The following is a 17,687-nucleotide window of genomic DNA, read 5'->3' on the forward strand; positions in this document are numbered from 1 at the left end:
AGCATCATATGAAGACAGGTCGTGTGTAACACCTGGAAATTCCTGTTGCAGCGATAACTTTGCCATGTATTGATGGATTTTGAAATGACATGGCACAAATGCAAACCACCATGATTGTGTAACACTCCTGTCTCTACCTCAAAGGTCAATATCACACTTAGAACTCAAAGATCTTATTTGGCAATTAAACGTCTTATCTCGACCATAAATATGTCATTTATCATCCTATTTTAAGACAGCTTTCTTCGAATCACAACCATGTATATACTTATTTTCGCTGTCTCATTTCCTCTTAGATCTAGGTCACACATGGAGGTCAAAAGTCGTACTAAGCCATAAACAACTTGTATTTTATGTAAATGTAGTGTTGAGACAAAAGTGGAATGTGGGAGCATCAGTGTCCTACGGACACATCTTGTTTGCTCGACTATTATATATGAAATATATATAGTAGAGCTATCCTACTCACCCTCGGCGTCTGCGTTAGCGTTAGCATGCAAATGTTAAAGTTTTCGTACTACCCCAAATATTTTCTTTGTCCCTTGGCATATTGCTTTCATATTTTGCATACTTGTTTGCCAACATGACCCCAACCTATAAACAAGAGCAGACAACTCTATCAAGCATTTTGTCATAATTATGGCCCCTTTTCCACTTAAAATATGCAGCAAATGTTAAAGTTTTCGTACTACCCCATTTATTTTCATTGTCACTTGACATATTGCTTTTATATGTTGCATACTTGTTTACCAACATGACCCCAACCTATAAACAAGAGCAAACCACTGTATCAAGCATTTTGACATAATTATGGCCCCTTTTACACTTAGATAATTGAACATTATGCCTAAATTGCCATAACTTCTTTATTTATGATCACATTTTATTATTACTTTGACAAAACAACACTTACCTGAATACCACAATGGATTCCACCCAAACAATACCCCACGCCCCTACCAGAATCCCTCCCCCCCCCCCAACCTCACCCCCCCCCCAATTTTTTTTTTTTTAAACATCATCTAATAAATTACCACATCCCCACATTATACCCCTGTCTCACCCCCACCCCCCAACCCCCCCCAATTTTTTTTTTATTAAACATCAACTTATAAATTACCACACCCCACATTATACCCCCCTCTCACCCTCCACCCCCTACCCCCCCCCCCCCCAATTTTTTTTTTAAACATCATCTAATAAATTACCACACCCCACATTATATCCCCCCCTCTCACCCCCCCCCCCCCCCTACCCCCCCCCCCCCAAAAAAAAAAATAAAAAATTTTTTTTTGCTTTTTTTATTTTGAAAGATCGTCTAATAAATTATTGAATATGAACAATTTCCCCATGATGGCTTACGTTATACTGTCAAGCACTCGAATAGTCGAGCGCGCTGTCCTCTGACAGCTCTTGTTTTCATTACTATTCTGATGAATATTTTGGCTACTGGTAGCAATGTTTGGATCTGAAATATTGCAGTGATCTTGTAATAAAAAATAAGAGCCTCGCCCTGGGTAATCAGGGTTTAATGTGCATGAAGTTTTGTCCCATATAAGCCAGATAAGCCTGTGCAGTCCACAGCAGCTAATCAGGGATGACAGTATCTGCCTTAATTGGATTTTTGCTAAGAAGAGGCTTCCTTTAAACAAAAAAATACATCCCTTTGTGTAACCCCTTATAAGAATGTGTGAATTTCATTGGCTTATCTGGACGTCAATTTGTGCACACATATTAAACATATGAAAAAGCTGATTGCTATCTACCCTACTATTTTACTCTCCAGTGATCCACTTCTTTCAGTTGTTCAAGCTGGACGCCACCCCTGAGGCGGTGGAGGTGTATTTCTCACAGGCCATGGAGAAGGCCGTTCATGCTGTACAGAGGTCTCCTGGCAAGGACACCCAAGGTCAAGGGGTCAAGGTCGGTCTGAGGGGCGTGGCAGCTGCAGCGGCCGCTGGATTGGCCAATGTGACGATCTCTGACATAGCAGATGAACTACTGAAATCTCCCCATCTGCCAGAAATACCTGTACCTCTGAATGTAGTGTCTCTTCCCATTAACATTGCTCAAGTGCTTTGTAAGGATAATGGTCCTTTGATAATTCTCTTAGATTTGATGCTAATTGCTACCAATTCTTGGGAAGTTTGCAGTCATTTGATGGCTTCCATAACATCTAAACTAGCTGGGCATACAGTCCCTGTTGATTCCAGTACGGCAGCTCAAGATTCAAGAAACGCTTCCACCAAACAACGAGTGAGTAAGATCCGAACGTTCCCAGATATTGTAAGCCAGCTACAGAAACTGCTGAACCTGGGAATTGAGGAGGAGATTCCTAGCAGGGAGCACATTCTTCTCTCTAGGACCTTCCAGAGAAGCCTCCAACATTACCTCAGTCATGCAACGCTGTCTTTAAGTGCCGAAAAAAATAAAGAATATGTGATCCTATGTCAAAACTTAGCCATGTGTATCTCAAGGACCAATGATGCTTTCACGCTGAGTAAATCCAAGAGTCCTGGGTCGCCGGAATCTACCGCACAGTCAATGGTGGTCGATGAGCGTGAAAGGTCAAGGTCACGGTTGAGTTCAGGGTCAAGATCTAGGTTAGGGTCAGCGGCAGATCGTCCTGTGATTCATCACTGCTTCAAACAACTCATACATTTGATGGAGAAAGACGTCCCAGCCAGCGGCCTGCTGGCCTTTGTCAACAAGTAGGTGTACATTTGAGTGTTGTTCTGGGAAAACTGGGTGTAATGCATGTACGTAAAGTGTCGTCCCAGATTTGCCTGTGTAGTCTGCACAGGCATATCAGGGACAACACTTTCCGATTTAATAGGAGGTCTCTTTGTAACGAAAATCCAGTTTTGGCCGAAATTGTTGCCTCTCATAAGCCTGTGGTGGCTCGCAGGCTAATCTGGGAAGGCATTTTATTCACATTTAAAAAAAATGTATTTGTCATTTTTAGCTACACTGGCCAAAGGCTCCTAAACTACTGGTCCAATTCTGATGAAATTTCTCAGGAATGTTCCTGTGGTGAACCTCTTTCAAATTTGTTCAAATTATGCCCCTGGGGTCAAATTTGACCCTGCCTCGGGGGGTCAAAAAATTGAAAATTTGCTTATATAAGGCCTATTTTGTGCAAACTTTATAAATCTTCTTGTCCATAACCATTGGGCCTAGGGCTACCAAATTTGGTATGTAGTGACATCTTATAGTCCTCTACCAAGTTTGTTCAAATTATGCCCCTGGGGTCAAATTTGACCCTGCCCCGGGGGTCAAAAAATTGAAAATTTGCTTATATAAGGCTTATTTTGTGCAAACTTTAAAAATCTTCTTGTCCATAACCGTATGGTGTAGGGCTACCAAATTTGGTATGTAGTGAGATCTTATAGTCCTCTACCAAGTTTGTTCAAATTATGCCCCTGGGGTCAAATTTGACCCTGCCCCGGGGGGTTAAAAAATTGAAAATTTGCTTATATAAGGCCTATTTTGTGCAAACTTTAAAAATCTTCTCGTCCATAACCGTTTGGCATAGGGCTACCAAATTTGGTATGTAATGACATCTTATAGTCCTCTACCAAGTTTGTTCAAATTAAGCCCCTGGGATCAAATTTGACCCTGCCCCGGGGGGTTAAAAAATTGAAAATTTGCTTATATAAGGCCTTTCTTGTGCAAACTTTACAAATCCTTCTTGTCCATAACCATTGGGCCAAGGGCTACCAAATTTGGTATGTAGTGACATCTTATAGTCCTCAACCAAGTTTGTTCAAATTATGCCCCTGGGGTCAAATTTGACCCTGCCCCAGGGGTAAAAAAATTGAAAGTTTGCTTATATAAGGCCTATTTTATGCAAACTTTAAAAATCTTCTTGTCCATAACCATTGGGCCTAGGGCTACCAAAATTGCTATGTAGTGACATCTTATTGTCCTCTACAAAGTTTGTTCAAATTATGCCCCTGGGGTCAAATTTGACCCTGCCCCGGGGGGTCAAAAAATTGAAAATTTGCTTAAATAAGGCCTTTTTTGTGCAAACTTTAAAAATCTTCTTGTCTGTAACCATTGGGCCTAGGGCTACCAAATTTGCCATGTAGTGACATCTTATAGTCTTCTACCAAGTTTGTTCAAATTATGCCCCTGGGGTTAAATTTTACCCTGCCCCGGGGGTCAAAACATTGAAAATTTGCTTATATAAGGCCTATTTGTGCAAACTTTACAAATCCTTCTTGTCCATAACCATTGGGCCTAGGGCTACCAAATTTGGTATGTAGTGACATCTTATTGTCCTCTACCAAGTTTGTTCAAATTATGCCCCTGGGGTTAAATTTTACCCTGCCCCGGGGGTCAAAACATTGAAAATTTGCTTATATAAGGCCTATTTGTGCAAACTTTACAAATCCTTCTTGTCCATAACCATTGGGCCTAGGGCTACCAAATTTGGTATGTAGTGACATCTTATTGTCCTCTACCAAGTTTTTTCAAATTATGCCCCTGGGGTCAAATTTGACCCTGCCCCGGGGGGTTAAAAAATTGAAAATTTGCTTATATAAGGCCTATTTTGTGCAAACTTTAAAAATCTTCTTGTCCATAACCATTGGGCCTAGGGCTACCAAATTTGCCATGTAGTGACATCTTATAGTCCTCTACCAAGTTTGTTCAAATTATGCCCCTGGGGTCAAATTTGACCCTTCCCCGGGGGGTTAAAAAAATGAAAATTTGCTTATATAAGGCCTATTTTGTTCAAACTTTAAAAATCTTCTTGTCCAAAACCATTGGGCCTAGGGCTACCAAATTTGGTATGTAGTGACATCTAATAGTCCTCTACCAAGTTTGTTCATATTATGCCCCTGGGGTCAAATTCGACCCTGCCCTGGGGTCAAATTCGACCCTGCCCTGGGGGGTCAAAACATCGAAAATTTGCTTATATAAGGCTTATTTTGTGCAAACTTTAAAAATCTTCTTGTCCATAACCGTTTGGCATAGGGCTACCAAATTTGGTATTTAATGACATCTTATAGTCCTCTACCAAGTTTGTTCAAATTATGCCCCTGGGATCAAATTTGACCGTTCCCCAGGGGTCACAAAATTGAACATATGCTTATATTGGGCCCATTTTGTGCAAACTATAAAAATCTGCTTGTCCATAACCATTGGGCCTATTTCTACCAAATTCGGTAGGTAGTGACATCTAATAGTTCTCTACTTAGTTTGTTCAAATTATGCCCCTGGGAACAAATTTTACCTTGCCCCAGGGGTAAAAAAAATGAACATATGCTTAAATAAGGCCTATTTTGTGCAAACTTTAAAAATCTTCTTGTTCTTAATTATAGAGCCTAGGGCTACTAAATTTGGTATGTAGTGATATCTAATAGTCCCCTACCAAATATGTTCAAATTATTCCCCTGGGCTCAAATGTGACCCGGCCCCGGGGGTCACAAAACTGAACATATGACGTTTACCAGTGGAGATTACTGCAGCCGTGTGGCTGTGACCAACAACAACATCAACATCTTGTAAACATGAAATGAAACCCTGTCATTAAGTGCCATTTTAGGTCAGATGGTGACTGCTTACAAAGGCATTGAAGTAAGAACATGTGTTATGAATGTTTTTCTTATAAACTGAAAAAAGTCGGGTTTTATTTAAATATGTCGAAAGTGACCATATATCCGGATGAAAATATTTTGGATGACATGTTAATTTCATGTCTTTTTTGTAGTGTTTAAACCAGTTTAATAATATATTATTGATTTTTAAAACACATCTTCCACGAACATAATTATTTCAAGAAAAGTCAATATATGATACTGCACGATAAACTCAAACTTTGTATCCAAGAGAAGGTGTTGAAATTAATGAAGTGCAATGTTCTTAACTATCGTATATGCTGCTTTTTAATAACTAATGATTCATTGTTCCATTTGTGAATCTTGACTCATGAATTGTGGATATGATTGTCAATTGCTAAACAATCCATATATATTTCTGACCATTTTATAATTTTCTTAATATAAGTTATGAATTGATCTTAGAAGTCAAATGTATTACTTAATTAAATACGTTTATAAATATAAAGAAATATTCTTTAGATTATCATAATATTCTCAGGCCTGTTGGTCTTAGGGATGTGTGGGTTGATGAGCAGTTTCTCCTTTTATCACAATTATTTCTACCCTACCTGATCATTTCCTTCATATTCCATTTTAATTTAATTGACGTCTGCAACCTCTTTCAAATTGGAAAAGTCCAAAATGTGTCGTTTGGTAAAGGGTTAAGGCATTTTGATTCCTATGGGTCTTGTGAATCTGTTTTAAATAAAATGCGTAGATTTGATCTTCAGCATCTAAAAATATGTGAAATAGAAAGAACGACAATATCTTTCGGAGAGATAAGTGTACCTACGTTATAGCAAAGGACCTGTGAAACAATTCCTTGGCTTTTTAGTCTGTTTAGTTAACACTGTAGTAACTTTTTCCATATATAAAAATGCTCACCCTTCCAACTTTAAGCGCCCAGTGGGACGAGGGATATAAAGAGAAAGTCACATGCTTGAGTACATATCAACCCATGCGAATTGCACGTTTTTTTCGCAAAGAAAAAACAGTGGAGCGATACAGGGCCATTATGGCCCTCTTGTTTAATAATCATCATATTTAGGAACTATTTGCTATTTGCCAGCAATTATATATAAAAAAAAATTATAAAATTGTTGTCCCTAGCAGAGCTTAGAAAGTTTCTAATAACAAGACCATGTGAGAATGTGTCCATATGATACGGATGCCCCCACATTTGGCACAAAACTCATGTTAATTCATCATGCATTCATAAAGTGAGTTTTTAGACGAAAGTGTATTGCTGAAGCATCCCGTCAATAGGGACACATTTCATGTTTTTAAAGTTTTGTTTCTTGTGATAAAACCTGTTAACTAATTGAGCCCTGTTCTGAAAAAACTGGGATTAATGCATATGCTCGAGGTGTTGTCCCAGATTAGCCTGTGCAGTTTGTACATGCTGATCTGGGATGACACTTTCGTCACATGCAGTAAGCTAAGTTTTCCCAGAATCATGAGGCTCCATGGTGTTTTATATCCTCAGGTCAGTTGTCTTCCAACCAGACAGCAAGGCGCAACTATTTGTTGAACGTGTATGAACATTGCAAGGAGCTTGCTTTTCTGGTGGAGGAAGCAGAAATTAAAGACAAAGGTTGGAAGATATCCATGTTTTCTGCATTTCATTTTTCATCCATAAGAAAAATGTGAAAAAGCAATAATTATGTAATCAGTTAAAAAGATTTAATGCAAGAAATAAACTTGAACGTTGCTCATCATTGTGAGGGATTTGGGGAGATGTAACGTAAGTGGCATAATTCTACATTCTGAAATATACTTATTTGTTTATTGTTGTAAATGCAACAGTGCTTTATGTTGACAGATGGAGTTGTTGCTCCCAAGAACTACTTTCATGTTCTTGAGGAAGGACCTCTACGTATTCTTGGGCGCATGATGTTCACCAAGAAAATGGCCCCTGCCAAGTAGGTACCTGCCAGATATACTGGAAGTTAATCTTGATTCTGTTATATCAAGAGTGTCTTTCTGAACATATACATTGATAATTTGAAAATAATGACTCAGCACAAACAAATCTAACTTGTTGTTGTGTTTTGGAGATAGTGGCTATTTTATAATGAAATATTTGCTACATGTATCCATGTCAATGTCTATTGTCAGAGACAGCTTAGGTTTCTTGTTCTACAATGCTATTTTCTTTGACATTTAAATCCAGGGTTCGATTTCTAGAATTTTGTTAAGAGCAGCTGGCTGAAGTTATATTTTTAATTATTTAAAAGTTGTTGGTTAAAAATGCTTTATTAGCACAAAATTGCATTGATTTTGCTAACCTCACATTCTATTATTTGTGATTATACCCCCACAAACGAAGGTTAGGGGGGTATATAGGAGTGAACTTGTCGGTCGGTCTGTCTGTCTTTCGGTCCGTATTACTGTGTCCGCTCTCTAATTCAAGTAGTTTTCATCCGATCTTCACCAAACTTGGTCAGACGTTGTATCTACATGATGTCTAGGCCAAGTTCGAACATGGGCCTTGCCGGGTCAAAAACTAGGTCACGGGGTCACTTAGTGCGTTTTAAACATTCAGCATGTTGTCCGCTCTCTAATTAATGTAGTTTTCATCCGATCCTCACCAAACTTGGTCATAAGTTGTATCTAGATGATCTTAAGTCCAAGTTCAAACATGGGCCTTGCTGGGTCAAAAACTAGGTCACGGGGTCACTTAGTGCGTTTTTTAACATTCAGCATGTTGTCCGCTCTCTTATTCAAGTAGTTTTCATCCGATCTTCACCAAACTTGGTCAGAAGTTGTATCTAGATGATCTGAAGGCCAAGTTCGAACATGGGCCATACCAGATCAAAAACTAGGTCACAGGGTTCACTTAGTACGTTTTACACATTGAGCATGGTGTCCACTCTCTATTTCAAGTAAATTAAATCCAATCTTCACCACACTTGGTCAGAAGTTGTAACTAAATGATGTGTAGGTCAAGTTCGAACATGGGCCATGCCGGGTCAAAAACTAGGTCACGGGGTCACTTAGTGTGTTTTAAACCTCACCATGTTGTCCGCTCTCTAATTTTAAGTAGTTTTTATCCAATCTTCACCAAAATTGGTCAGAAGTTGTATCTTGATAATGTCTAGGGCATGTTTGAATATGGGTCATGTTGGGTCAAAAACAAGGTCACGGGGTCACTTAGTGCAATTTAAACATCACAATGTTGTCCGCTCTCTAATTCAAGTAGTTTTCATCCAATCTTCACCAAACTTGGTCAGAAGTTGTATCTAGATGATGTCTTGGTCGAGTTTGAATATGGGTCATGCTGGGTCAAAAACTAGGTCACGGGGTATCTTAGTGTGTTTTAAACCTCACCATGTTGTCCACTCTCTAATTCAAGTAGTTTTCATCCAATCCTCACCAAACTTGGTCACAAGTTTTATCTAAATGATCTCTAGGACAAGTTTGAACATGGGCCATTCAGGGCCTAAAACTAGGTCACAGGGTCACTTAGTGCGTTTTTTAACATTCAGCATGGTGTCCGCTCTCTAATTCAAGTAGTTTACATCCGATCTTCACCAATCTTGGTCAGAAGTTTTATGAAGATGATCTTAAGGCCAAGTTAGAACATGGGCCTTTCTGGGTCAAAAACTGGGTCAAGGGGTCACTTAGTGCGTTTTAAAAATTGAGCATGGTGTCCCCTGTTTTTTGTGAAGACGACATGCAAAATATTATGTGTCAATGCGGCATGTGGGGGTATTCGTCACATCTGTGACAAAGCTCTAGTTTTTAGTTGGTTGCGTTAGCGGCCGACTAAATTTACAGAGCATTTTTTTGGAAATTAGTATGTGCTTAGCTACGCTAAGGACTGTAACTCACTATGCTAGGAACGATTACTGCTGTCTGTCTGCACTGCAGAAGACGAATGCAGTGGGTGTATTTACCAGCTTGTAAGTCGATATCGGCCAGTCTAGTGTTTATCATTGAAATCTGAACATATTGGCTGCTTTCAGGGAAAACCGGGCTTAATGCATGTATAATAAGATTAGCCTGTGCAAACTGATTAGCCTGTGCAATGCACACAAGCTAATCAAGGACGACAACAGCGAACAACTTCAGTGCCTTCAGTGTTTTGATTTTTTATCATATTGCGTTTGTAAGATATTTACTATTTTTGTTTTTAACCTTACAGACTTGAGAAGGTTGCACTTACTCCACTGTTACCTTGCAGACTTGAGAATGTTACACTTACTGCACTGTTATTGCCTTACAGACTTGAGAAGGTTGCACTTACTCCACTGTTACCTTGCAGACTTGAGAATGTTACACTTACTGCACTGTAATTGCCTTACAGACTTGAGAAGGTTGCACTTACTCCACTGTTACCTTGCAGACTTGAGAATGTTACACTTACTGCACTGTTGTTGCCTTACAGACTTGAGAATGTTACACTTACTGCACTGTTGTTGCCTTGCAGACTTGAGAATGTTACACTTACTGCATTGTTGTTTTCTTGCAGACTAGAGAATGTTACACTTGCCCCACTGTTGTTGCCTTGCAGACTTGAGAATGTTACACTTACTGCACTCTTGTTTTCTTGCAGACTAGAGAATGTTACACTTGCCCCACTGTCGTTGCCTTGCAGACTTGAGAATATTATACTTACTGCACTGTTGTTGCCTTGCAGACTGGAGAATATTACACTAACTGCACTTTTGTTGTCATGCAGACTGGAGAATGTTACACATACTGCACTGTTATTGCCTTGCAGACTTGAGAATGATACACTTACTGCACTGTTGTTGTCTTGCAGACTTGAGATGGATGCACTTACTCCACTGTTGTTGTCTTGCAGACTTGAGAAGGTTGCACTTACTCCACTGTTGTTGTCTTGCAGACTTGAGAATGTTCTACTTACTCCACTGTTGTTGTCTTGCAGACTTGAGAAGGTTGCACTTACTCCACTGTTGTTCCCTTGCAGACTTTAGACGGTTGCACTTACTCCACTGTTGTTGCCTTGCAGACTTGAGAATGTTACACTTACTCCACTGTTATTACCTTGCAGACTTGATAAGGTTTCACTTCATCCAACTGTTGTTGCCTTAAAGACTTGATAAGGTTTCACTTCAACCAACTGTTGTTACCTTGCAGACTTGATAAGGTTGCAATTACTCCACTGTTGTTGTCTTGCAGACTTGAGAAGGTTGCAAGTAAACTGAGCCTCAACCTGACCCACATCATCGTGTACAGCTGCTGTGAGCGGGTTCCCAGTAAACGACTACCAGCACTCACAGCAACACCAGGGCAAGGTTATTTTGTATACAGTTAGTGAAAGCAGTGATAATTTTTGCACATTTGGGAAAAGTACCAGTATTGTCATAGCCAGCTTGTTGTCTGCCATCCGCCATCCGCGTCGTGCTCAAACCTTAACATAGGCTCTAAAATCAAAGTGCTTTCACATACAACTTTGAAACTTCACATGTATATGCACCTTGATGAGTTCTACATGCCACACCCATTTTTGGGTCAATAGGTCAAAGGTCAAGGTAACTTCTGACAAGCTTTCACATTTATTCAAAACTGCACCCACGGCCGAGCGTTGGCACCCGCTATGCAGTGCTCTTGTTTGTTCACTTGTTATTAATGCACTTTTGGAATTAAATTTACTTGACTTTATTTCCCTTGGGAATAATTTGACTGTCATTGGGAATAATATCATATTTCCTAAATAAGGAAAGTGCCTTTTAACAGGTATTTTATAAGGAGGAAAACAAAACGCTCGTTATTGACTAGTACTAGTTATCACGAATAACAGATATGGCAGGTTGTATCTGGTTTATATGCTGGCCTGGCTTTGGTCAGTTGCAGTGTTCAACTTATATATGGCCTTAAGCCCAGAGGCTAGCAAAAATGTCATGCAGGCTCGCAGGCTACTAAATATTCCGTGAGCACACCTTCCAGGCTAATGCAGGCTACTAACTATTCCGTGAGCACACCTTCCAGGCTAATGCAGGCTACTAAATATTCTGTGAGCACACCTTCCAGGCTAATGCAGGCTACTAAATATTCCATGAGCACACCTTTAATGCTAATGCTGGCAACTAAATATTCCATGAGCACACCTTCCAGGCTAATGCAGGCTACTAAATATTCCATGAGCACACCTTCCAGGCTAATGCAGGCTACTAAATATTCCATGAGCACACCTTCAAGGCTAATGCTGGCTACTAAATATTCTATGAGCACACCTTCCAGGCTAATGCAGGCTCCTAAATATTCCATGAGCACACCTTTAAGGCTAATGCAGGCTACTAAATATTCCATGAGCACACCTTCCAGGCTAATGCAGGCCACTAAATATTCCATAAGCACACCTTTAAGGCTAATGCAGGCTACTAAATATTCCATGAGCACACCTTCCAGGCTAATGCAGGCCACTAAATATTCCATAAGCACACCTTTAAGGCTAATGCAGGCTACTAAATATTTCATAAGCACACCTTTAAGGCTAATGCAGGCCACTAAATATTCTATGAGCACACCTTCCAGGCTAATGTAGGCTACTAAATATTCCATGAGCACACCTTCCAGGCTAATGCAGGCCACTAAATATTCCATAAGCACACCTTTAAGGCTAATGCAGGCTACTAAATATTCCATAAGCACACCTTTCATGCTAATGCAGGCTTCTAAATAGTCCATGATCACACCTTTCAGGCTAATGAAGTCTACTAAATATTCCATGAGCACACCTTCAAGGCTAATGCAGGCTTCTAAATATTCCATAAGCACACTTCTCAGGCTAATGCAGGCTACTAAATATTCAATGAGCACACCTTCCAGGCTAATGCTGGCAACTAAATATTCAATGAGCACACCTTTAAGGCTAATGCAGGCTACTAAATATTCTATGAGCACACCTTCCAGGCTAATGCAGGCTCCTAAATATTCCATGAGCACACCTTTAAGGCTAATGCAGGCTACTAAATATTCCATGAGCACACCTTCCAGGCTAATGCAGGCCACTAAATATTCCATAAGCACACCTTTAAGGCTAATCCAGGCTACTAAATATTCCATGAGCACACCTTCCAGGCTAATGCAGGCCACTAAATATTCCATAAGCACTCCTTTAAGGCTAATGCAGGCTACTAAATATTTCATAAGCACACCTTTAAGGCTAATGCAGGCCACTAAATATTCTATGAGCACACCTTCCAGGCTAATGCAGGCTACTAAATATTCCATGAGCACACCTTCCAGGCTAATGCAGGCCACTAAATATTCCATAAGCACACCTTTAAGGCTAATGCAGGCTACTAAATATTCCATAAGCACACCTTTCATGCTAATGCAGGCTTCTAAATAGTCCATGATCACACCTTTCAGGCTAATGAAGTCTTCTAAATATTCCATGAGCACACCTTCAAGGCTAATGCAGGCTTCTAAATATTCCATAAGCACACTTCTCAGGCTAATGCAGGCTACTAAATATTCAATGAGCACACCTTCCAGGCTAATGCTGGCAACTAAATATTCAATGAGCACACCTTTAAGGCTAATGCAGGCATGCAGCCTACTAAATATTCCATGAGCACACCTTCAAGGCTAATGCAGGCTACTAAATATTCCGTGAGCACACCTTCCAGGCTAATGCAGGCTACTAAATATTCTGTGAGCACACCTTCCAGGCTAATGCAGGCTACTAAATATTCCATGAGCACACCTTTAATGCTAATGCTGGCAACTAAATATTCCATGAGCACACCTTCCAGGCTAATGCAGGCTACTAAATATTCCTTGAGCACACCTTCCAGGCTAATGCAGGCTACTAAATATTCCATGAGCACACCTTCAAGGCTAATGCTGGCTACTAAATATTCTATGAGCACACCTTCCAGGCTAATGCAGGCTCCTAAATATTCCATGAGCACACCTTTAAGGCTAATGCAGGCTACTAAATATTCCATGAGCACACCTTCCAGGCTAATGCAGGCCACTAAATATTCCATAAGCACACCTTTAAGGCTAATGCAGGCTACTAAATATTCCATGAGCACACCTTCCAGGCTAATGCAGGCCACTAAATATTCCATAAGCACACCTTTAAGGCTAATGCAGGCTACTAAATATTCCATAAGCACACCTTTAAGGCTAATGCAGGCCACTAAATATTCTATGAGCACACCTTCCAGGCTAATGCAGGCTACTAAATATTCCATGAGCACACCTTCCAGGCTAATGCAGGCCACTAAATATTCCATAAGCACACCTTTAAGGCTAATGCAGGCTACTAAATATTCCATAAGCACACCTTTCAGGCTAATGCAGGCTTCTAAATAGTCCACGATCACACCTTTCAGGCTAATGAAGTCTACTAAATATTCCATGAGCACACCTTCAAGGCTAATGCAGGCTACTAAATATTCCATAAGCACACTTCTCAGGCTAATGCAGGCTACTAAATATTCAATGAGCACACCTTCCAGGCTAATGCTGGCAACTAAATATTCAATGAGCACACCTTTAAGGCTAATGCAGGCATGCAGCCTACTAAATATTCCATGAGCACACCTTCAAGGCTAATGCTGGCAACTAAATATTCAATGAGCACACCTTCCAGGCTAAAGCAGGCTACTAAATATTCCATGAGCACACCCTCCAGGCTAATGCAGGCTACTAAATATTCCATTAGGGAATTTTGTGGGATGACCACTTTATGAACTTAAGACAGACAGGACATGAAAATGACCAAAGTAAGTTTTTTTTCCAAAATCAGAAAATCATGAATTAAGGTTCCATAAAAAAGTCATTTTTTTAAAAACCACAAAAGTTCATGATGACAAATAAAAAAGATTTTGCAGTAAAATAGTATTTGATCTTGTAGCCAAGTGGTCTACCTGCTTATTTTAAAATTTATTGAACACAGAAGAATTGGTAGACCAATTTTGTTTCCTCTTCCTTACTCCAGTGGGTTCACTCAGCATTTTTCCCCTTCTTTATAAAGTACAAAAAACGGCACTTTCCCAATTGGGAAAAAAAACAAATTTCCCAATTGCTGTCCAAAATTTCCCAAATGAAAGTTTACACACATTAAAAAAAAATAATAATATGCAACATTTACTTAGTTTCTCTATGCAGCTCTATGGCTTGAACCTAAGTAAATATATTAATGACAACTTGACAATACTAAGTTATCAATTGTAAAGTATTTGGGAAAAAAAAATCAAATACACTAATTTACAATGTGAAGACTTCATGACACGAATTTTCCCAATTTCAGTTTTTTTGCACAAAGTCCCAATTGGGCTGGTAATGGTACTTTTCCCAATAGAAAAAAAAAATTGCTGTCACCAACATCTACACGTTTATTGGCACAATGTCAAAGTACTGTAATGCGATTATAATATTTTTTGTACAAGGAATTCTAGAGTTATAAGCAATGAATACCCAGTGTACCCAGTAGTGTTTGTATGTCATTGTTGCAGAAGTGGAGAGGGTTCAAGGTCAGGGTGTACACAACATGGGGCAGTATACGGGCAATAGCAGCTATGTGGGGCCAGAGGAATGTGTCAGACAGATCCTTACCAAGCTCATTGCTGTCATGAAAGGTAACGTTATGTTTGAGCCTCACTCTGGGAAAATGGGGCTTAATGCATATGTGTAAAATGTGTCCCAGATTAGTCTGTGCATACTTAACAGGGAAAACACTTTCTTCTTTATTTGTATTTTTTGTTTGAAGGAAGTATTTTCTTAGCAAAAATCTAATAAAGGCGTAGTGTCCTCCTTGATAAGCCTTTGATGAGTGCACAGGCTTATCTGTTTCACTGTTGTACTGTGAAATGACGTTGTTTTCATGACGTTGTGACATCATTATTTCAGTAAAAATACAAAAATAATCATTAATAAGCATAAAATTATAAGAAAATTTATTGGATTTAGTCGAATATCGATTTTAATTCACTTGCGATCATAGAAAAAATATATTTTCTATGATCACTCATGAATTAAAATTGATATTCCTCCAAAATCCACAAATATCTTCTATATAAAATTGGACATTTCTTTCAGATGTTTCCCATGGGTGTAATGCCAGCGGCATCTTTGACAGGACCTGTGCTCAGCAAATTTGGAAGCGTGCAGATTTTCATGAGGTGATCACTCAAGCACGTCTTCTACAGTCAGCTGACCTTTCTGACCTTGACCCTGCCCACAGGAAGTGTTTCTACGGCAACCTGCTGTCACTGATGACTGTCCACTGTTTCCTCCACCACCAGCAGACAGTTGATTCCCAGAATGCAGAGGTTCAAATTTACAGAATTTAGAACGTTTTATATTGACTGATTCTTTTTGCTTCATTTAGAATTTCCCTGTGATACCTTTGCTGTTGTTCATTTGTCCGACCATCTTTCCGTCTGTCCATCATCTGTCCGTCCAAACACTTTTGTGTCCGAAGCCTCATCTTGTAACTGCTTGGGCAGATTTCATTGAAACTTGATTTGAGAGTATATATATGGATAAGAGGATTATGCAAATGAAATGCCATTGCAAACCATTTGCAAATAACGGAGTTGTGGTCCTTTTTGACTGGAAAATAAGCACAATTTGTGTATAGAGCCACATCTTGGAATTGCTTGGGCAATTAGAGGTGACATTATAGTTCAGCTTTGCTTTGGAAAAATGGGGTTTAATGGGGTTTAATGTATTTGCATTAAGTGTTGTCCCAGATTAGTTGGTGCAGTCTAATGAAATCAGGATAATCAGGGACTATTTCTGGATAGACTGGATTTTCATTTAGAAGTGTTTCTATAGCAACCTGCTGTCACTGATTACTGTACACTGTTTCCTTCACAAACAGCAGTCGGTTGATATCCAGAATGCACAGGTTCGAATTTACAGAATTTAGTCTAGGAATTGAGCAGCTCTCTCTGTAAACCTGGCTTTATGCATTTCTGCTCAGACTTAATTTTTGTTAAGAAGAACTTTTTTTAAGGAAATTTTAACTAAAAGGGAAAAGTGTTGACATTACTTTACACACATGCATTAAGCCCTGTTTTTACAGAGCTTCTTTTTTAAATGTATTACATTTTATTTATTTTAATCCCGTCTGCTTTGTTTTGGTTCATTTAAAATTTCCCTGTAATATCTTTTAAAAATATCACACTATGTCTTTATCATTCATGAAAATTAAATATTTTTAACAACAATTGCCACATGTTTCAGGACTCAGAGGCTGGGGAAGTTGGAGTACCCTTCACAAATTTGTCTCCCATCGACCAACTCATGGTGCTCAGTGACTTCTCCTACAGGGTCGGGCAACTGGGTGTGGTCAGGTAAGGTGGTAGGGGGTTTGACTACTGGCAGGTACATGGCAGTTCTGCTGTCCTGAATCAAGACGGATTGCAACTTTTAGTAAGGTTTTTGTAGTATTTTGGTGGTATCGTATGATCCCAGTTTTGCCTCCAATACTGTAAAATCCATTATATTTGTGTGTGTGTGTGTTTTAATGACTTCTTTGTGTACATGTATATAAGGTATTTCTGATTGTGGAAAGAAATTGAGGAATTTTTGTGTTAATTTGTGGATAGGTAATCCCAAAGTAAACAAAAATTTCTGTCCCACAAATAATATTGATTTTACAATCAAAGAAATCCTCTCTAGATGTTTATTGATTATGAATAAATTTTCATTCATCAAAATCGTAATAATAACCTTAATGATTTGCTCTTTTTAAAACATGTGCATAATTAAAATTATGTATGTGCTATATTTTGAACATTATTTTACAACTTAATACATTTTAGCTTCGCAGTCTGAAATGAAAATGATTCTCATTTCTGGATGCATCTCATCAAATTCAAGCGCATGGAACATTTATTTTTATGTCCCCCACTATAGTAGTGGGGGACATATTGTTTTTGCCCTGTCTGTCTGTTGGTCTGTCTGTTGGTCTGTTGGTCTGTTTGCGCCAACTTTAACATTTTGCAATAACTTTTGCTATATTGAAGATAGCAACTTCATATTTGGCATGCATGTGTATCTTATGAAGCTGCACATTTTGAGTGGTGAAAGGTCAAGGTCAAGGTCATCCTTCAAGGTCAGAGGTCAAATATATGTGGCCAAAAT

General features: G+C 39.1%; 1 protein-coding gene across 1 annotated transcript in view; it reads left to right on the forward strand.

Moving 5' to 3' along the window:
• The window catches only part of LOC127872157 (zinc finger FYVE domain-containing protein 26-like), a 98,346-nt gene that overhangs the window by 17,924 nt on the left and 62,735 nt on the right, over positions 1 to 17,687 (forward strand). The window contains exons 11-17 of the mRNA XM_052415487.1: positions 1,804 to 2,713; positions 7,093 to 7,200; positions 7,429 to 7,528; positions 10,755 to 10,870; positions 15,050 to 15,172; positions 15,633 to 15,865; positions 16,785 to 16,894. Of these exons, the coding sequence (XP_052271447.1) occupies positions 1,804 to 2,713; positions 7,093 to 7,200; positions 7,429 to 7,528; positions 10,755 to 10,870; positions 15,050 to 15,172; positions 15,633 to 15,865; positions 16,785 to 16,894 (1,700 nt within the window). The remainder of the gene's footprint in view (positions 1 to 1,803; positions 2,714 to 7,092; positions 7,201 to 7,428; positions 7,529 to 10,754; positions 10,871 to 15,049; positions 15,173 to 15,632; positions 15,866 to 16,784; positions 16,895 to 17,687) is intronic.

Source organism: Dreissena polymorpha, chromosome 3 (genome assembly GCF_020536995.1).
Source record: "Dreissena polymorpha isolate Duluth1 chromosome 3, UMN_Dpol_1.0, whole genome shotgun sequence".
In the NCBI taxonomy this organism is placed as follows: domain Eukaryota; kingdom Metazoa; phylum Mollusca; class Bivalvia; order Myida; family Dreissenidae; genus Dreissena; species Dreissena polymorpha.